Source organism: Hemiscyllium ocellatum, chromosome 23 (assembly GCF_020745735.1).
Source record: "Hemiscyllium ocellatum isolate sHemOce1 chromosome 23, sHemOce1.pat.X.cur, whole genome shotgun sequence".
NCBI classification, from domain to species: Eukaryota; Metazoa; Chordata; class Chondrichthyes; order Orectolobiformes; family Hemiscylliidae; genus Hemiscyllium; species Hemiscyllium ocellatum.
In genome coordinates, this window is record NC_083423.1 from 18,824,462 (window position 1) to 18,846,519 (window position 22,058).

At 38.6% G+C, this 22,058-nt stretch overlaps 1 protein-coding gene across 1 annotated transcript in view; it reads left to right on the forward strand.

Annotated features, from left to right (window-relative positions):
* The window catches only part of snd1 (staphylococcal nuclease and tudor domain containing 1), an 845,795-nt gene that overhangs the window by 120,421 nt on the left and 703,316 nt on the right, over nucleotides 1-22,058 (forward strand). The window contains exon 12 of the mRNA XM_060842752.1: nucleotides 9,652-9,752. Coding sequence (XP_060698735.1) covers nucleotides 9,652-9,752 — 101 coding nt within the window. The remainder of the gene's footprint in view (nucleotides 1-9,651; nucleotides 9,753-22,058) is intronic.

Sequence of the window (22,058 nt, forward strand, 5' to 3'; positions counted from 1 at the left end):
GTTAATAAAAGCAATTGAGTACTTTCCTTGCATATTCAAATTTTAACTTCTTCCATTTCTGATAAAAAGGTCCCAATCCTAAAGAGTTGTGCTGAATGTTCATTTCCTGGAATTGAGCCTGCCACTGGTGGGTAAAATGCTGGTCTGGAATCGCAAATACAGGGGAACCTTGATTATCCAGCATTCAATTATCAGAATATGGGATTATCCAGCAAGATCATAAGGTCCCGATGCTTGGCTAAACTGTTATCTGGCATTCAATTATCCGGAATTCAATTAATCAAACAATGTCCATGTCCATTGGATAATCGAGGTTACTCTGTAGACATATGAATTAGGAGCAGGAATGGGGTTTTTTGGCCCCTTGAAATTGCTTGCCATCCAGTAAGATCACAGCTGAACTGAATGTGGTCTCAAATCCAGATTATTTCGCTCCACCGCTACCAATAATCTTTGTTAGTCGAGATTCTAACTGCCTTTTAATTTGTGCTTTAAAAATATTCAATGGCATGCACTCAACACATTGGGAAGGAGAGTTCCAAAGACTTTTATTCTCTGAGAGGTACCACTTTTTTAAAAATCCATTTTGAATGGAAGGCTTCTTACTTTTAAATTCTAGTTCTAGTCACTCCCAGAAGGGTGAAATATCTTTTCAGCATCCACTGTGTCAAATCCTTTCAGGGGTCTTGTGTGATTCAGTAAGGTCACCTTTTATTCTTCTTAATTACACTGGAATCAGGTCCAGCTTATGCCATCTTTAGTCATAAGGTAAATTGCCTTCATTCAGATGAGTACTATAAATAGTAAATAATTGAGGTTCCAACACTGATCCCTCTCGTGGCATTCTGCCCATTCACAGTTATAGCATGAAAATAATCCATTTATGCCTACTTTGCTTCCTGTTAGCTAACTAGTCATCTATTCACATTGTTATAGCTGAAAAAAATATATTTTGTCAAAGCTTATCATGTTACATATATCAGGACAGTTCACAAAAAATATCAATTCAAGGGAAAACTTGGTCAGGGGAGTGCAAGGTGAAATTTTTTGACAAAATGTGCCACTATTTTCAACAGTACTCAAGTTCTGCATGACCAAATGACCATTTCACGCTATGTTCCTGCCTTCAACATTAGCTGTTATTTTCCATTGTACCCTTATATATGACACCTATGACACATTCTGAAAATAGAAGTACATTCACACCCCATTATCTCCACATTGCTTGTTATTTTGTCAAAAGGTTCCAGTAAATTAATCATATAATTTCCTTTTCACAACCCATGTTGACTTTTGCTGTTTTTGCCCTGTGATTTTCTAAGTGACCTACCATACCTTCCTCAAGAAAACATTTATCAAAGATGTTGTTAATTGGCTGTTGTTTGCTATTTTCTGTTTACCTTGTTAATGGAACAAGCAGTCAAAGTCAGAATTTTTCAATTTGATGGGACCTTTCCAGAACCTTCAGATTTTTTGGAAATTAAAATCAGTCCTCTACTATTTTAGCAGCCACCTTTGAAATTCAAGGAGAAAGTCCACAGGACCTCCTGAATTTTTCAGCTTTTAGTTCTATTTGTTTTCTCTTATACTCTCCTTGGTGCTTGTAAATGTTTTTAATTTCCCCTGTCGTTTTCACCATGTGAATCAGTTATTTCTCAAATGTTCTGTATTTCCCTCCATTGAAAACAGTACAAAATGTGTTTAATTCATCTGGCATTTCCTTATTTTCCATTTTTCTCAGCACCCCAGAGGACCAGTACTCATTTAACTTTTCTCTTTCATTTATTTAAAAAATACTAATATAGATCCTTACTATCGGTTTTTGATATTTCGAGCTGTTATTCTTTGTTTTGTTTTATATTCTGTCCAGTATTTGACTTGCTGTTGTCTTTGCAGAATTATATGCTTGTTGTTTCAGTTTGATGCTATTTTTAACTTGTCCGGTTAGTCACAGTTTATATGGCCTTTTGTTAGAATCTCACTTTTTCTTGCTAGAATGTACCTTATCCAAGTATTCTAAAATATCTCCTTAAGTGTTTGCCACTGCATCTCTACTGACTTATTTTTGCTATTCACTTTAGCCAGCTCTGTTTCCACGCCCTTTTTTAACATTTAATACTTGGATCTAGTCTTCACTCTCTCAAATGGAAGTGTTATTCAATTATACTGTAATCACTGCTACTTAGGAGTGCTTTCACTCTGAAATCATTAATGAATTAACTATCAGCAATATGTTTCTTGATTCATTTTGAATACTTTACAGCATATTTTTGTACTTGTATTTTGGTAATGCTATGTGTCAGTATGTTGAAGTGCCATCGTAGGCAAGTTGATTCAAGTACAATGACTTGTATAAACAAATGCTAACTGGTAGCATCAGTGATCTTCAGGACACTGTTTGTTAAGTGTGTTTATGGACATGTTGGATTTCCTTAGCCCCCTGAGGAAGTAGAAGTGTTGCTGTGCTTTTCTTGACTGTATTATCAATGTGTGTTGCTGGTTAAAGTGCAGCAGGTCAGGCAGCATCCAAGGAACAGGATGAAGGGCTTTTGCCCGAAACGTTGAATTTCTTGTTCCTTGGATGCTGCCTGACTTGCTGCGCTTTAACCAGCAACACATTTTCAGCTCTGATCTCCAGCATCTTCAGACCTCACTTTTTACTCTATCAATGTGGGTGGACCAGGGCAGGTTGTTGGTGATCATTATTCCTAAGAACTTTATGCTGTTCACCATCTCGACCTCAGAACCATTTGATGCAGACAGGGGCGTGCCTTCCATTCTTTTCTGTTCAAACTTGGATTTCGTTTCAACAGGACTCTGGAAAATTATGAATTTAAATAGTCTTACTGTAGTAGATGAGCAGGAGAATCAACGTTTCGGGCATAAGCCCTTCTGGAATGTCGATTCTCCTGCTCCTTTGATGCTGCCTGACCTGCTGCACTTTTCCAGCAACACATTTTTCAGCTCTGATCTCCAGCATCTGCAGTCCTCACTTTCTCCTTACTGTAGTAAATGAATTAATGAGATTATAAGCACAGCAAGTCTAGAGGTATTAGCTGAAACTAATGGTTCAAATGGGGCTCAAGCTAATTTGTAAAAGATGGGATTAAATTTTTGCAATATGAACGAGTATTTGTATTCTTTGATTTGCAATTCCTGCATCATATGGGAACTTCATAAAGTGTTTTCATGTCTCTAGTGTAGGAAATGTCTTCAGATGCTTTAGCTCAATTCCAGAATTTCTGAGCTCCATGGATTGTGAGGGAGCATGATGGATGATAGTTTTTTAGATTGAACTTTTTCACAGGCAGGCCTTCTGCTTGTATGAGGCAAGGCAGGGGTGGGGGCACAGTCTCAGCCAAGCCTAATTATTTCCACATTTATGGTGCAAAAACATTTTTTAAATTAACCTGTCAAACATGTTATGATGACCCTCTGGGGCAGGTGAGTTTTTAATAGTGGGTGCTTTCAGAAGCTCCCATTAGATAATGTCAAAAAATGGGATATCTGTATGTGGGTGGCTTAAATCAGTTGTGATGATCTTCATTACCACTGAGAACAGATAAGATAAATTAAGTGTTCAAAGTTGGTGTCTTTGTCACTTGTTTGTTCTATTCTCAGCTAGTCCACTGTGCTGAATTTTTCCATTTTTAATAAAAAGTTGTCCTTTTGTGTTTCTGCATTTGATTGTATTGAAACTGTTGGAATTGATAAAGCCAACAGTGTAAAACTTGCATGAATAATAATACACCGATATGAGCTATTTGCAGATGTCAATTTTGTATGCATGTATTTCTAGAAATATGTTATTTGACTGGGCATATTTGACATAGATAATCTAAGTTCGAAGACTGTGTCCCAAATATAAAAGTGCTGAAAGATTAGACGAAATACATGTTGTGACCCAAAATTTACAGTCCAGGAATAATTTTCAAAAACTGCCATGTACGTTGATGGATTTCACTCGACTGAAGTCTGCACGTGATGTGAAGAGGGGACAGAAGAGTTAGGCACTGTGTCCTGATAAACACACTTTGGAAATTATGAAAGCATATTTTCTGGTTATTGTCACATTGTGGGAGCTTGCTGTGGAATTGGGTATCATGTTTCCTCCTTTAAAATGATAATTGTTTTAAAAACTCATCACTGGTTCAAGTACTGTGGATGTCATATGGTTGTTAATGGCATTGCATAATTTCAATTTTTTTTTTTGAATAACCATTCTGGCATCCCATATGTGATTGTCTTTCTAAACTCTGCTTATCACTTCCTTTTGACCTTTTTAAGGCTGTCTTTTCGACCTACTTCTTTAATTAAGGTTTTGTTGCTCTCTGTCTCTATTAAGGTACAATAACATTCAGCACAAATTGTTATTGACCATGCTGAAATGCAGAACACCACCTTGTGTATTATATTAATTCTGTCTGCTTGTTGTGACCTAGTTCCTTGACATCTCTTTGTCCCAATGGAGAGTGTACCTTGTTGTTCTCTCGTGGAATTCTGTGCTGTAATACTATTATGTGCATCATGGAAGTACACAAATCTTCATAGTTTTGCAGGCATTTTGTTAAATCTTTTACAACAATTCTAATATGAAAGTGTACTTAGAATAACTTTAAAAATTGAATTTTCTGCCATCTTAGTTGACAATCCTGATACACTATCCAGATGTGTAAGCTTTTACCCTGTGAAAATGTTAAGCTTTTTTTCTCTCCTTGCCACAAAAACCTTAAATAGTCTACTAAATTTACATCTTAATCTTCTTGCCTTGTTGCAGATGAAGTTGATGTGAGCATCTTATTTAAGATTCCCTTGATTGTTCCTTCCAATAGATATGTGCACTTGATGTAAATGACTAATTGTACAATTATCATCAACTGTCTTATTTAAAAATTTCAAGAAAATCATGTTTTTGTTATGATTTCTTCAAAGTAACTAACATGATTTAAAAAAAATTATCACATTTTGACTGTAATCATGACTACTTTTTTCCTTGACTATGTTAGACCGTTTGAATCGTTGACCTATTTAAAAGCTGGAAAATTCTAATTGGAAGTCATTAGTCATGACTAGAAAAGCATAGTTCTAATTTGGTTCCCTGTTGGATCCTGCCACTTACTGAGCTACAGTTTGACAGAATGGTGCCCAGTTATATGCACTGATTTCTGTTATGTGAGAAAGTGCATACCCACCACCTCAATTTAAGGTGGTAACCGCAATACCTCAAACAATTAAGCAAAGACCTGGTTCATGAAATATGCCGTAATATTCTAATAATTTGAAAATTTTGACTCTACTGCAAGCTGCCTCTTTAGAAAATGAAACAAAGTTCAAAGCTGCCACTTTCACTATCCATACATATCAGGGCAGCTGACGATATCATCACTCACTTATAGTAGGAAGCCATTCGGCCCATTGTACTCATGCCTGTTAGTGTAAAGCTAACTATTTGCCAATTGGGTGGATGTAGATTTCAGAGTTGCCTTTTCTAACCCAACAAGTCATTCTTCATTAAAATTGAACAAAGATCTGAAACAAAAACAGAATTTGTTGGCAAAACCCAGCAGGTCGGCAGCATCTGTGGAGACAAAGCAGAGTTAACTTGTCGAGTCCAGCGACACTTTGTCAGAATTGATGCTGCTGGACATGGTGAGTGTCTCCAGTAATTCTGATTCTGTTGTTGAAACAATTCACACTTTGTTTCAACTGCAAATCAGGATTTAGCAGTGAATGGATTCAAGAAAGAAAACTCTCAATATTTTACTGTTATGGAGAGACCAGGAACATTAGGTAAAAACAATGACTGCAGACGCTGGAAACCAGATTCTGGATTAGTGGTGCTGGAAAAGCACAGCAGTTCAGGCAGCATCCAAGGAGTAGGAACATTGAAGGGTTTAGAATGTCTTTGCACAAATTGATGCATAATTACGAAAAGTGCTCACCAAGGTTGAATGCAGTGTTGCCGTTAAGTCCAAAGGTTGGAATTTGGAGGAGAGCAATTGATATTTCACTTATACAGGCAAAAACCTAGGTAATCTGGGATATTCAGTTAGGCTTTGGGTACCTAGCTCCAGAACAGGTATATGGACTTTGAGAAAGGTTGCTATAGAATTAAGAAAATGACACCAGGGTTTAAAATGTTACATTATTTATTTTGGGCATTGTAGGTTTTAAAACAATGGTTCAACCCCAAATAATATGTGGAGCTTTAATTTAAAATTGATTATCTCACTAAAATGTATCTTGAGATTAAAATAGTAATTTGTTTAATGGAAGATTAGTGCACAGTTCATCACTTATTGCAAGGATCCTTAAAACGTTTGGCTGAGAGCTGTAACTCTGATCTGCATTAGACTGGAGTCAGTCCTGCATGCATGCTGCAAGCTTTGTTTTTATTGGCTCTGATGTGTGTATGCAGAAGTTTAAGTACCAGCTGGAAAACATAGAAACAACAATTATTTAATACTTCTGTTTGTAAATCTGTACTTAGCCGATGCATTAAATCTGATGCTCACCTATCCCTTATCGCCCCTAAAAGGGGACCATTTGATTCTTCCATTTTTCTTCAAATGGAATGAATATAGTTACTGATTAATTCTGTGACAGATGTGGTATGTCAGTCAGACTTACAGTACCCTCTTGGTTGAATGGTTGTCTTCTGTTTTCTTATCACCCCATTGATTTATAGTTCAGAATATTTATGTGGATGTAGATATGCCATGTGCAGTAGAACTCAATTTTTTGTTTCTATTTAAAAATAGTTCCTATTCTCTGTCTTTTATTAAGTCTGTTTTATTAGTTCCTAAAACAATTTGTTTTCATATTGTCAAATTAATAAAATAATTTGGCTGTCTTGTGTTTAAAATTATCCTTGGTGTAATTACAAAGAAGAGTGGGAGCATTGGTGTATGATATCCTTGGATATTCAGTTCCCTTGATCATACTGTTGCCATTTCTCTATAATGACAATTAAATCATATCAACTTACCTCAATTCATGCATTCATATCAACCTTTTTGTGAATACTAAGTGTGTTCAGCCACAATCTCTAGCTGTTAATCCTCTCCCAGAAGCATGCAATGAAACTGTTCTGTGCCATCCTTGACCTTGGCACCAGGGAAGTAGCATGCCATCCTGCAGCTACATTGATGGCCGCAGAAACATCTGTCTGATTCCCTAACTAAAGAATTCCTCCCTCCTGTACAGCTGAGCTACTTATGGTGTCCCCAACTTGGCTGTGACTGCATTCCATTGAGAAGCCATCACCTCATTGGCATCCATAACAGAAAATCGATTTCTGACTGAAATTACTTCCTACCTTGTTCTCTTCAACTGCCTGAAGGTCAATAATTCTTCATTTGTCTGCATACCCCTAAGGTGTAGAGTTCTCCAACTCCTTAAATGTGTTATCCAAGTAGATCTCTTTCATTTTATACAAACTTGACTCCAGTCACTACTTGGGTTCCAAACCTCACAATACTTTTGTATGTTTGCATGGGACGTATGGTGTATGTATGATTTCCCACATTCCACAAGCTATGTTCACATCAGGTGAACAGCCATGTGACATTTTAATTGTATGGATGATTTATCACCAGTGGAATGAGGGGCAGTTACTCAGCAGCAGCAGCACCACTATAGGAGACCAGTACTGAATGGTGACTAAGATAAATAATGGGAAGAGATAGAAGAGAAAAATGCTCCTTCAACTCACTCACTTTGCAGCAAATACACTTGCTTAGAGTCTGTACTTTTATAAGTTTCAATTATATAAATGTTGTAATTATAGGTATTTATAATCAGTCTAGTCAGATATTCTATGACACACCTCTGAAACATGTGAATTGAATTTGGACCATTTGGTTTAGAAGTAGAGAAATCTTTCAGAGAACATCTCTGGGACACACGCACTCAACAATCCCACTGCCCTGTGGCCGAACACTTCAACTCCCCCTCTCACTCTACCAAGGACATGCGAGTCCGTCAGACTGGCCATTAGATGTCTGGAGGAAGAGCACCTCATCTTCTGCCTTAAGACCCTCCAACCACATGGAATCAATGTGGATTTCACCAGTTTCCTCATTTCTCCTCCCCTCACCTTATTCCAGATCTAACCTTTCAATTCGGCATTGCCCTCTTGAACTGAAGAAGGCTAATAGCATGCTGGCCTTCATAACAAGAGGGATTGAGTATAGAAGCAAAGAGGTGCATCTGCAGCTGTACAGGGCCCTGGTGAGACCACACCTGGAGTACTGTGTGCAGTTCTGGTCGCCAAATTTGAGGAAAGACATTCTGGCTGTTGAGGGAGTGCAGCGTAGGTTCATGAGGTCAATTCCTGGAATGGCGGGATTACCTTACACTGAAAGACTGAAGCGACTGGGCTTGTATACCCTTGAGTTTAGAAGACTGAGAGGGGATATGATTGAGACGTATAAGATTATGAAAGGATTGGACACTCTGGCAGCAGGAAACATGTTTCCGCTGATGGGTGAGTGCCGAACCAGAGGACACAGCTTAAAAATACGAGGTAGACCATTTAGGACAGAGATGAGGAGAAACTTCTTCACCCAGAGAGTGGTGGCTGTGGAATGCTCTGCCCCAGAGGACAGTGGAGGCCCAGTCTCTGGATTCATTTAAGAAAGAGCTGGATAGAGCTCTCGAAGATAGTGGAATCAAGGGTTATGGAGATAAGGCAGGGAGCGGATACTGATTAGGAATGATCAGCCATGATCATATTGATTGGTAGTGCAGGCTCGAAGGGCTGAATGGCCTACTCCTGCACCTGTTGTCTATTGTCTGTCTTGTCTATCTTCCTTCCCTATCTGCTCCACCCTCCCCTTTGGCCTATCACCTTCACCCCAACCTTCGTCTACCTGTCGCCTTCCCAGCTGCCTCCTCCCCTACCTCCTTGGGCCACCCCTTCATTCCTGATGAAGAGCTTATGCTCGAAACGTCAACTCACCACCTAGGATGTTGCCTGACTAGCTGTGCTTTTCCAGCACCACACTCTTTGACACTGCCTATTTAACTATTCAAGTACTGTCTTTGTAGCACTTGTTTACTTTGTCTAAAGCTTGGAGAAACTTGTTTTATTTCCTTATCATACTTCTGAACCTAATGAAATAAAACAGTTAAATGGTGGCTAGGGACCAAACCTTCATAAGGGCATTGACACTTAATAACTCAACATTCACTGAACTTGCTCTTGAATAACAGATGGAAGTGGATCCTGGCTGTATTTGGATGTGAGTAGGCAATTGACCTGAATGGCCCAACTCTAAATTTAATGCTGTACCCCAAAGAGAAAATTGTTTTTTCTCTTGCTATAATAGCAAGTTGTTTAATAGCTGGCATCCTTTAACAAATTAATATTGTTTGTTTGTGACCTGTCAGTGTTTTACATTGGCTTATCATTCTCAAAATACCTGGTTGGATGAAGTGCCCTGACTTGAATATCTGTTCATCTTGATCAGATATTGACTGATTTCTAGAAATGAAATATTTTCTGTTTAGATCTCTAGCATTTGCCATTATCCTTCTCATTGTTATTGACCATGTGTTTGTCAAATTTGGCACCATGCTTTTGACAGAAGCTAGATTAATTTGATATGCCTCAAGCTAATCTGAGTCTTTTTTTCTCTTGTTCATTAGGTTAATGTGACAGTGGACTACATCAGACCAGCCACCCCATCTACGAATGTGACCCCAGCATTCCCTGAACGGACCTGTTCCACAGTTACGATTGGTGGAATGTGAGTAGATCAGAGCTGGGGCTGATAACTTAGTGGAATTGTTGATTTTTTTAAATATATATTAAAAGATGACTGGATCACAGGGGAGTTCCATGTGGAAGATGTGTGTGTAAAATTTGGCACATTTGCCAGCATGTTGACATCCAGGTAACTAGTGAAATATGTTTTTGCTCATTTAATTTGTTTAAACATCTTGCAGTCTGGACAATCCCAGACTTTTTGAACTTTAAGTACAGCTTCCAAAATGTAAATTCCTGAAAACGTCATGCTATGAATAACTGTTCCTTATTCATTAGATTAGTGTTTGAGTGAGATCTCAAAGCGCTGATGTCATAATGCTCATTCCTACAATCCCATGAAGGTTACAAAAATTTGTTCAGATATTTTTTCTGGTTTCCCAGAAAATGTACTATTATCTAGCATCTGTGGGCAACAATGAGCTGTGGATAACAATCTTGTTAGTGTGGGTGCTTATTTTTTCCTTATGACTTAGGATTCTGACTGAAATTTCTGTTCCTGAGTCAAAGACAGCTGGAATTGAAAGGAAAGAAATGTGTATCTGCTGTTGCACCAGTAACTGCCAATTCTTAATTCATAACTCTGCAATTGTAAACTGAATGAGTATAATATAATCTTTAAGTAAATTCAGCGACTGTGATTAAATAGATGACACATGTCCTTCTCCATGGTGTGACCCCAGTACATTTTTGCTCCTCAGCTGTGTACATTTTTACTAGTACCAGTGTTGCACTATCAAACGTTGAGATGAGATTTCATAATTTGTCAAAAATAATGTGTTGGATTAAAATAACCTCCTTTGCTTTGCAAGGGAGATTTGTACCACTCAAATAAGCCCAAGATTTTGTTTTAAGTTATGTTTCCATTACTTGTGGGGAGGGGAGCTATTGCTTAATGTTCAACTGCATTGAATCAAATGGTGCTCACTGCTTGGAGTCTGCTTTACATATGTACAAGGTTAGAGCAGAGGTGTATCTTATAATCATTACATGTTTTAAAATCTGTTTAAGATTCAAGATTGAACGCCATCTGTGCCCATTATCCAAGTCACATTGTTCACTCATGTTTGCAAATTTGTGTCATTCAGCATTTTAGATTGAACCTGTCATTGGTTCTTTGAACATATTTTTGGCTTCATGTGATTTTGTCCTTTTCCATAAGTGTCATTTAAAAACAATGTTTGGAAGGCAGTCTAAAGGAAGTTGAGTAAAAAAAGTTAATTTTTAGCTGGGTTTAACACCATATTCAGCTAGTGCAAGTCTTTTCTGGCTCAGTTCTCCCAGCAAGTCCGAAACACCATTACAAATAAGTGGAGCTTCTCTAGATTATGTACAGAAGTCGTCTTAAACCATATTTTTAAAATGGTAAAAAGGAAAATGTGTTATTAATTTTCTTCCCGACTGGGGAAATTATTAATAGATTATATTTTATTATTGGGCGTACTTCACTTTAACCACATAATTTGAGGGCTGGGATATATGATTGCAAAGCTTCAAGACAGTCTGGTGATTCAGAAATGTCTCCATGACATAATGAAGTGTCAGGACAGAATCTTATTTAAAGTAGTTGAAGGAATACCATTTTAAAAGTAAGATGGATAAATGAAATTGATTGGACATGTTGACATAAGTGGATCAATGTCTTGCAGAGCACAAATGAACAAAAGTAATTACTCTCTGATAAATGCATTCAGATAATATATGTTTGAAATTATGCTTTTGTTTCCCAGAATCATCATTTACTAAGAGGAGAATAGAGTGGGTCTAACAAGTTCTGGAACTTCCACCTTTCGTTATCTCTTCCAGGATATAATGAAACAAATTATCAGTATATTAGTAAACATCTTATGTAAATATAAGCAGGATTGATTACTCATGCATTTAACTTTGATGATTAGGTGCTGCATTACTATGGAGAAATTATATTAGGGTGTAAAAAGCTCCATCTGACAAAATCTTTCACAGATGTATATACATAGCAACACTTCTTGTTGAATAAGAATATATAATATTAGAATTATACTTCTGTGGATGAAAATTTCACATGCCAAAAGTTGTGAACAGGAACTGTTGCTCAATCCAAGATCATTTATCAGGCCTTCGGAAACCATTCCCCTGTGTGCAGAAGATTTGTAAAATGAAGCTCGAGTGTATTGAATTTCAGTATTTATGATGTCCCAAACTATTTAAAAATGACAGGTGGCCATTCATTTATTTTGTTTTCCTACATACTGTTCCCATGGAGGTGTGACATGAGAACTATCTATTTTAGGTTTCAAATATTTATTTGAATTTGCGCAATGCCAGTATTCACATCAAAATTTTGAATATAATTTGCATAATTGAAATAATACAGCACTTACAAGATTATTATTAAATTGGAGAGGATTCAGAAAAGATTTACCATGGTGTCACTGGGAATGGAGGGTTTGAGTTCTGATGAGAAGCTGGATAGGCTGGAACATTTTTCACTGGAAGGAGGTGGTTGAGGGGTGACATTTTAGAGGTTTATAAAATCATGAACAGCAAAGATAAGGTGAATAGCAAAGATCTTTTCCCTTGGGTGGGGGAGTTCAAAACTAGGGAGACCTTTTTTAAAGGTGAGAGGAGAAAGTTCGATAAAGGACATGAGGGGCATCTTTTTCTTTTAGACAGTGGCTCATGTGTGGAATGAATTGCCAGAGGAAGTGGAGGTTGAGATTGCAGTTACACCATTTAAAAGACGTTTGGATAAATACGTGAATAGGAAATATTAAGAGGGCTTAAGGCCAAAAACAGGCAAATAGGACTAATTTAGTTTGGCAATATGGTCGGCCTGGGCGAGTTGGGTCGAACGGTCAGTTTCCATGTTGTATGATTCTATGTGTAGATGTACATAAACCAGAACCAGGGGGCATAATCTCAAGGTAAGGAGCAGGCCTTTTAAGACTCTGTTCACGTGGAAGTTCTCCACTCCGAGACAAATCTTTGTGATTCTCTACTGCAGAGGACTTTGGGACCTCAATCATTGAGCAAATATTTTCTAGTTATGGAGCAACAGTGCAATGTTAATTGTGTATTGTATATGATGTAAACAGAAAATGATGGAAATACTCAGTGGTGGGACAAACCGTGCGATAATTTCGTCGGCTCAAGGAACTGAGAAAGAAACAAACTTGGAAATGACATGGAAGAAAATTGGCAAAGAGGTTATAATCTACTTTTTTTTCCCCAAACTTGGTGTTACGTGCAAGGTTGTCCTGAGGTGACTTGTTTCTGCCTTGAGCAGAAGCTTGACCAAGGCTGAGGCCTTGAACATCTACTTTGTCAGTCTTCATAGTGGAAGATGTGTCTAACATGCCACAGAATGACGTTAAGTGTACATTGGGCGGTGAGGACCTCCATTCAATTGTTATCACTAAAGGGTTGGTGTTGAGTAAGCTTACGGGTCGAAAGTTAGATTCGTCCCCTAGTCCTGATGGAATGCATCCCAGAGTGCTGAAAGAAATGGTGCAAGTTAGAATAGATGCGTTTGTGGTCATTTACAGCAATTCCCTGGACTCTGGGCAGATCCTGGTGGACGAGAAGACAGCGAATGTCACTTCAACCTTTTAAAAAACGGTGTAGGTGTAACTATAGGCCAGTTAGCTTAACGTCTGTAGTTGGGGAAAATGCTGGAGGCGCTCATTTAAAGAAGAAAAAGTGAGACTTCTTAATGGAAAGGGTTCCATCAGGCGTTTCCATCCACAGATTCAATCAATAAGCACATCGACCTGGACCCAATATACCGGCCACTACAGCGGACAGCTGGAACTGACAACCGGAGGCGGCAGATACAAATCACTGTAAATGCTGGAGGAAACATCACAAGCGCTTCACAGGAGACTCCCAGGCATTGAGGATGTCATCTAGACGGGACGAAACGTCTGCAACACAAATTCCCAGCTCAGCGAACAGAACCGCAACAACGAGCACCCGAGCGACAAATCTTCTCCCAAACTGTGATCTAAATGTATTTGTGTGCCCTGTTCCATTGCCAGGACCCTGCTTAAGGGCTTCTTTGGTGTTCCCAATACTGCAGGAGCCTGTAGACCCATGGGAAATTTCCAGTCATCTGCTAAGTAATAAGTTTAATTGCCATTTTGAATATGTTATTTGCCTTCTGTGGATGATAAGTGTTCTGCACCTGAACTGACTTGCAGGAACCTGGACCAGAAGTAAATTAGTAATTCAATTTGCATTGGAAATTCTGCACCACTTTGTCTCAATTTCTACTGTTATTTGCACGAAAGACCAACCCTCACCCTTTAGTTTTGTCACAAACCAAGTTACCTGGGTTTATGTTGGCAATTATAGAAGTCCCTAGATAGCATTTTGTTTGGTTTTTGTATAGTGTCAGGTTGCTGCATTGTAGTTTGGAGGCTAATTAGCAGCCTTTAGATAAAATATGAACAAATACAGTGTTACCTTGCAGACAGGAGTAACAAAAATCAATTCAAAACTCTTTTCAAGGCCACAGTAGGCTATCTGTTTTTACCATTCTAATCAGGAAAACAAACTTTTCAGTCAAACCAGCTCTCTCTTTGTGAAGAGATGTTTATAGGCTGAGCATGTTTTCAGAGATTTGGTGCCCCATCAAAAGTGGTAGGTTTTTTGGAGCCTATTTTAATCTCTAATGTTGATAAATTAAAATAACACCAGCAGAAAGAAAGCTCCCAATTATTCTGTCTGAGCAAGTAACTGTGGCCAAGTGATGTGGGTGAAGGTCTCTAAATTGCTGCCACCCTTGTATAGAGAGAGAGGGCCTGTAGAGTACCAGAAAAGAGAAAATACCTTGGAAATTTAACCCTGATAAACGTGAATTGATGCACTTTGGAAGAAGTAAAAAGGGAGTACGAAATGAATGACGACATGAGGAAGCTCAGAGGGATCTTTGGATACCTGTACAGAAGTTTATTTAGGCCACAGCTGGAGTACCGTGTGCAGTTCTGGTCACCACACTCAGGAAGGATGTGATTGCACTTGAGACAGTGGAAAGGAGATGCACCAGGATGTTGTCTGGGTTAGCCCATTTCAGCTGTGAAGAGAAGCTGGATAAGATTGGGTTGTTTACTTTGGAGCAGAGAATATTTGGGGATGTTGGAGGTGGAGGTGGCGAACTTGATCGAGGTGTATAAAATTATGATGGATGTGAGCAGGGTGAATAAAAAGCAGCTGTTCCCTTCAGTTGAAGGATCAGTAACAGTGGAAGGCAAAAGGTTTTGAGAGGATTTGAAGAAATACATTTTCACACCGGGGGGGTGGTCGTAGTGGTTTTGGAATGCACTGCCTTGGAGGGTAGTTGAGGCAGATCACCTTTCAACCTTTTAAAAAGTACTTGGATGAGCGCTTAGTGTCATAACATTCAAGTCTATGGGCCATGTCCGGGAAAGTGGGACTAGTGTAGATAGTAGTATATTTTTAGCTATATAGACTTGACCGCTTTTGTAGTTTGATTCTATGATAATGCTATGTTTACTGCTTAAAAGGGAGAGTTTCACCAGGCATATTTCCTTTCCATTGATGTCAGTTAAATATAAGAAAGCCAACCTTATGATACACTCAAAAAAATTGTTTTTAATATCAGAGTTCCTAACTTTGGAGAAAGATTACGGGAGAAATACTCATCAGGCAATCACCTCAGAGCTTTGCTGTGATTTCCTTTTTCAAACTCGGGTTCTGATTTCCCATTTCTCCAGCTTCCATCCAAGGTAGCTACACGTATTGTGTCTCATCCTTAGTTTTGTCCTGGATTAGTTTTTCTAATGGCTTCTTCACGACTGATATGAGACTCACTGGTCTGTGTAAGGTGTTCACCATTTTTAAACATTGGAGTTAATATTGTGAATCTTCTGTCCTCTACATTTATTCCATGTCTGAAGAATTTGGGAAATGGTGACCAGAACTTCAAATGTATTCACAATCACAATTTAGAATCAATTCTAAATTGATTTGAGAACTGCTAATTCCTGGTTTATGAATTTAGTGTAAAATATAATTTATTATGTTAGTATTTATTATATCATTTATAGTAAAGAAAGGGAGTGGGTAAGATGTACTGACAGAATATTTGGTATTTTGTTTCAAAATTATTTACTTAAATGTGGAGGAAAAGGTTAACCATATGTCAGCTGTTGTTTTGTTCTGTGATTTTGTTTTCGATCTTTTGCATTCATATTAGTATACGGTTTTCACAAGTATCAATTGATTCAAATGCGGTGACCTCTGAACTACTGAATTGTCTTAAGACACTAGTCAGTTTAATCTCCGATATACCCAACAGAAAGACTGAAAACTGAGACGTACATTTCATTAAAAGCACGTTTCATTAAAAGACGTATTCCATTTAAAGCAGGTTTGTTGAGAATTCCATCAACATTTTCAGAAATGAGAGATTGAATGGATTAGCACAGATTTATCATCAGGAGTTACAAAATATGACGAGTGAAACTGTGAGCAAAGTTCGGGAATAACCCAAATGTATTCGCATTCAGCTTTTTTTCCTCAATTCTCTCTGTAAATTCTAGATTTGGCTGTGAGTTGACTTTTATATTTGTACACTCTATTTGATTCTGTCACAGTCTTTTTTTATCATTTCCTACATTGCTACCTTTGTCACTTGCTGTAGCTTGACTCTTTGATTTATCACATTTTCTTAAATTTGATCCCTTGTCCCCACTATTTAGTTTAAAATCTTCTCTACTTTTCTGGTTCTGTAGATGGTAAGAACATCAATCACCTGGTTGAAGTGAAGAATGCCCCATTGGTACAGACCTCACTTTCTCCAGTACTGGTGCCAGTGTCTTCTAGACTAAAATCCACTTGTCCCATGCTGGTCTCTGAGCTGCACATTTATTTTTCTAATCTAATATGCATGATCCCAATTTGCATGTAGCTCAACTATTCAGTGAGAGATTAAAACCTTTGGGGTCTCCTAAAATGAATCCTCAATGGCAGAATACAAGGAAACTGCCAGGAACAGAGGGACTTTGGAGTGCTTGTCCATGGACCTCTGAAGATGGCTGGAGAAGCTAATTGGATGCAGGATGTTCCTGTGATAAGTTGAGGCACAGATAAGTGCAGGGACATCCTGTTGGAGCTATGTAGAACTTCACTTAGTCCAAAGCTGAAGTCCTGCAGTTCTGTTTACCATGCTGTGGTAATTATGTGATTGCATTGGAAGTAGTGCAGAGGAAATCACCAGGATGTTGCCTGGACTGCTATGAATTATAGCTATGAAGAGAGACTGGATAAGCTCAGTTCATGTTTTGGAGTACAGGATTTTGAGGGGGAACCTGGTAGAGGTGTATAAGATCAAGGGGCATGGACAGGTGAATAGGAAGCAGCTTTAGTCGAATGGTAAGTAACAATGGGCACACTTTCAAAGGGAAAGATAGGTGGTTGAGAGGGGATTTGAGGGAGGTTTTATTTTCACCCAGAGCATGATGGGGATCTGGAGTGCACTGATTGGGAGGGTAGTTGAGGTGGGGAAACCTCCATGTTTAAGAAAAAGTCCTTGGAAGAGCACTTGAAGTGCCATAACATTCAAGGCTATGGGCCTAGTACAGTAAAACTCGTCTGGTTAGGTAGTAGTGTATTTTTGGCATTTTGGACTTAATGACCCAAGCGGCCTCTACTATGCTAAGGGAGTTCACCTTCAGAAACTTAGTGTTGCAAAAGCTTTCAACAGTTTAGAAATGAGTTATCTGTTTCCAAACATTGCTACTCAAAGACAGTTGTACTCTTGCACAAACAATTGTGAATTTCTCAGTTGTTTCTGTATTTAGGCAGCAGTGTTGGAGACTGCCTTGTTGTAAAAGGTGATTGAAGTATAAAATGCTGTCTAGATGCTTTTCATCATAGTTTATATTTCATAATTGCCAAACTATTTTTGTGGAAAGTAATTCATCTTAGAATTCTCATGTTTATTTTAAATACTGTTGTAACTGGTGTTCTGCTTTTGCAGACTAGTTGTTGGTTGTTAAACTGACAAGCTCATTCTTTTATTACAAATTATTTCTTCATGCTCTGAATATGAAATGGGGACATCGCTGAATTCATCAACGCAATTGAATTAGCAAATCATTTAAGATGTGAGTGGATACTGAAAAGAAACAATGCTTTCACATTGCACAGTTGCATGTGGTAACTCTAAGAACAGTAAGAGGCTCATAGATCTTTCCTTAATATTAAGATATCCAATTTTTTGAATGAAACTATTAGATTCATTTTGATTTTAAAATTTTACTTTTTCAAATACTGAGAAAACAAATCGCATACACCCAATATTTAGATGGATGTAGGTTTGAATTGAAAGTCATCATCTCTGCACCAGCCAGATTACTGAGAGGACTGTTCGATAGAGGGTGTGAGGAGTTCACTCTAGTTGTCTGTGTCTCTCTTGTGCAGCTCGTTGAGCCTCAAGCAAAATAACATTGACTGAGGTTTTAAAATTAATTCTTGGGACCTGCGTGTCACTTTGCAAGTAGGCTTCCTTTGATTTCTAAGCACTGTTTTGCTGTTAACAACCATCTTGCAAGTCAAAAAAGAGCCACCTGGAAAGATAAGGAGGTTCATCACGAAAAGAGTATGCCAAAGGAAGACACTGTTTTACAAGGGAGCACGTCAGATTGACAATGCAAGATTTTGAGTTCGTTATAAGAAAGAGAGTTGCTCAACATGGTGTAGATGTTATTGCTGTAACAAGCTGTGTGCTAACCAAAGGCATTATAATTGACAGGAAGTACTAATTTTTACTTGGTAACACTTTCACTTGAGTATTGACTGATTCAGATTTGTTTTTGCTGCCAGCAGTCTGCATTCTCACACAGTTGACTTTTTTCTCCTTATCTTTAAAAGAGTTCAGTTTCAGTGATCGTCATCTGGATTTTTACTTGAATTGAAATCATTATGGAATGAAGCTGTTGTATCTCAAAATTGTATTTGACATGAGCATTTTTTTGTTTGAATCAAACTTGGTATTGTTCCTCTTCTTTTATCCCATTTCATTCGGTCTAAAATCCAGTTACACAGATTATTAGATTACTTAGTGTGGAAACAGGCCCTTCGGCCCAACAAGTCCACACCGACCCTCCGAAGCGCAACCCACCCATACCCCTACATATACCCCTTACCTAAAACTAAGGGCAATTTAGCATGGCCAATTCACCTGACCCGCACATCTTTGGACTGTGGGAGGAAACCGGAGCACCTGGAGGAAACCCACGCTGACGTGGGGAGAACGTGCAAACTCCACGCAGTCAGTCGCCTGAGGCGGGAATTAAACCCGGGTCTCTGGCGCTGTGAGGCAGCAGTGCTAACCACTGTGCCACCGTGCCACCCACAGTCAGGACACAGTCAGGTACTTCTATGAACTGCATAAGCCATTTGACCTAATATAACAGTTGACTGTTGGATATGACAACTGACCCCAGACTATGGTCTGTTTTCATCTGAAGTGAAGAGCAAAACAGTATTGTACATACCCCGTACCAGCACGGTCTCTTCACATCATACTTTCTAGCGCCAGGAGTCCTTTGTGTGGAACAATGAACTGATGTCTGATTATGAATTGATTTTGTGATGTCAACCTCAGCCTAATAAAACTGGAATTAAGCATTCCTCATCTTTCCAGCCAGAGAAGTGAACCTACTCAGCTGGTATGTGCCACAGTTTGTACTGATTTGACGACTGGCGAGAAGGAGCTGAACATGTAGCTGGATTAAATCTGACATGATTTTGAAAATGGTTTTTGAAGATGATTGACAGTAGGACAGAAACAGTTGCACGTGGACATTTAATCAATACCTGCTTGAGCTGGAAATCACAGTTGATAATTTCATTTTATCTAGATATGTTTTATTTTGATTCAAAAAAACTATGCCTTATTTCTGGCATCATACAGTTAAAGATTTTATAAAGGATGCAAAGTTTGCCAATTGACTTGCAGACCTAGGTTGATAGAAAATACAGATCAAGTTCTGTACTGAACAGGAATAACTGACTCCAAATAAGAAAATGCTGGAAAATCTCAGCAGGTCTGGCAGCATCTGTAAGGAGAGAAAAGAGTTGATGTTTTGAGTCTAAAAAGGGTCAGTTACACTCAACGTCAGCTCTTTTTCTCTCCTTACAGATGCTGCCAGACCTGCTGAGATTTTCCAGCATTTTCTCATTTGATTTCCTATTCCAGCATCTGCAGTAATTTGCTTTTATTAAGAATAACTGACTGACTATTACTGTAATTATACTCTAATTGCAGGGACATAGTGCACTATGTCAACAACTTATAACTATGAATTAAAGCTCTAATCAACCTATGAACTTTGTCATACATAGGCAGGCAGGATATGAATAGGTTATGGATAGAAGACTAAAATACAAAGGCAGTTCAATAGTTTTTTGTTCCCATGGGTCTGTTGTTGAGATGATCCCGATGTTTCTTCTGCTAGCTAGAAGAATGATTTAGTTTAGAGTCCACTAAGAAATTCACTGAAGCAAATTGCTAATGTATATTTTGAAAAATATGTTTGACAGTTTTCAGTATAAATGTTAATGATTTATACTTCTAACCATGTCAACCTAAAGAGAGCTAAGAGGAGCCAGGAGGGGACAAGACAAATCGTTGGCAGTTAGGATCAAGGAAAACCCTATAATTTTCTATAGTGATATCAGGAATAAAAAAATGATTAGAGAAGGATTAGGCCAATCTAGGATAGTAGTGGGAAATTGTGCGTGGAGTCTGAGGAGATTAGGGAAATGCAAAATGAATATTTGTCTTTTTCCAGTGTGAATACTGACAATGTTGTCAAGCAGAATACTGAGATACCGGCTACTAGACTAGATAGGATTGAGACTCACAAGGAGGAGGTGTTAGCAATTCTGAAAAGTGTGAAAATAGTTAAGTCCTCTGTGCTGGATAGGATTTATCCTAGGATTCTCTGGGAAGCAGGGAGGAGATTGCAGAGCCTTTGGCTTTGATCTTTGTCGCCATTGACTACAGAAATAGTACCAGAAGACTGGAGGATAGTAAATGTTATCCCATTTACAAGAAGGGGTAGAGACAACCCTGATAATTATAGACCAGTGAGCCTTACTTCAGTTGTGGGTAAAGTATTGGAAAAGGTTCAAAGAAAGAGGATTTATAATCATCTAGAGAGGAATACGTTGATTGGAGATAAGGTTAGGTTGTACCTCACAAACCTTAATGAGTTCTTTGAGAAGGTGACCAAAACAGGTGGGTGAGGATAAAGCAGTAAGTAAAAAATGAGATCTGCAGATGCTGGAGATCACAGCTGAAAATGTGTTGCTGGTCAAAGCACAGCAGGCCAGGCAGCATCTCAGGAATAGGAGCAGTTGATGTGATTGTATATGGATTTCAATAAAGCATTTGATAAAGTTCCCCATGGTAAGCTATTATAGAAAATAGAGGCATGGGATTGAGGGTGATCTAGTGGTTTGGATCAAATATTGGCTAGCTGAAAGAAGACAAAGTTTGGTGGTTGATGGGAAATGTTCATCCTGGAGTTCAGTTCTAGTGGTGAACTGCAAGGATGTGTTGGTCATTTATAAGAATGATCTGGATGAAGGATTGGTTAGTAAATTTGTGGATGACACTGAGTTTGTTGGAGCTGTGGGTAGTGTTGAAGGCTGTTACTGGTTACAGAGGGACATGGATAAGCTGGGCTGAGCGGTGGCAAATGGAGTTTAAAGCAGAAAAGTGTGAAGTGATTGACTTTGGAAGGAGCCATAGGAATGCAGAGTACTGCGCTAACGGTAAGACTCTTGGTTGTGTAGATGAGCAGAGATCTCTGTGTCCATGTACATCACTGAAAGTTGCCACCCAAGTTGATGGGTTTATTTAGAAGGCAAACGATGTGTCAGCTTTCATTGGTAGAGCAGTTGAGTTTCAAGACCACAGACTACAAGGTTGTGCTGCAGCTGTACAAAACATTGGTGCAGCCGCACTTGGAGGAATGCATACAGTTCTGGTGACCGCATTGTAGGAATTACGTGGAAGCTTTGGAGAAGGTTCAGAGGAGATTTACGAGGTTGTTGCCTAGTATGGAGGGAAGGTCTTATGAGGAAAGGCTGAGGGACTTGAGGCAGTTTTCATTAGAGAGAAGAGGGTTGAGAGGTGACTTGATTGAGACATAAGATAATCAGAGGATTAGGTAGGGTGGACAATAAGAGCCATTTTCCTTGGATCTTGATGGCTAGTACGAGAAAACATAGCTTTAAATTGAGGGGTGGTAGATATAGGACAGATGTCAGA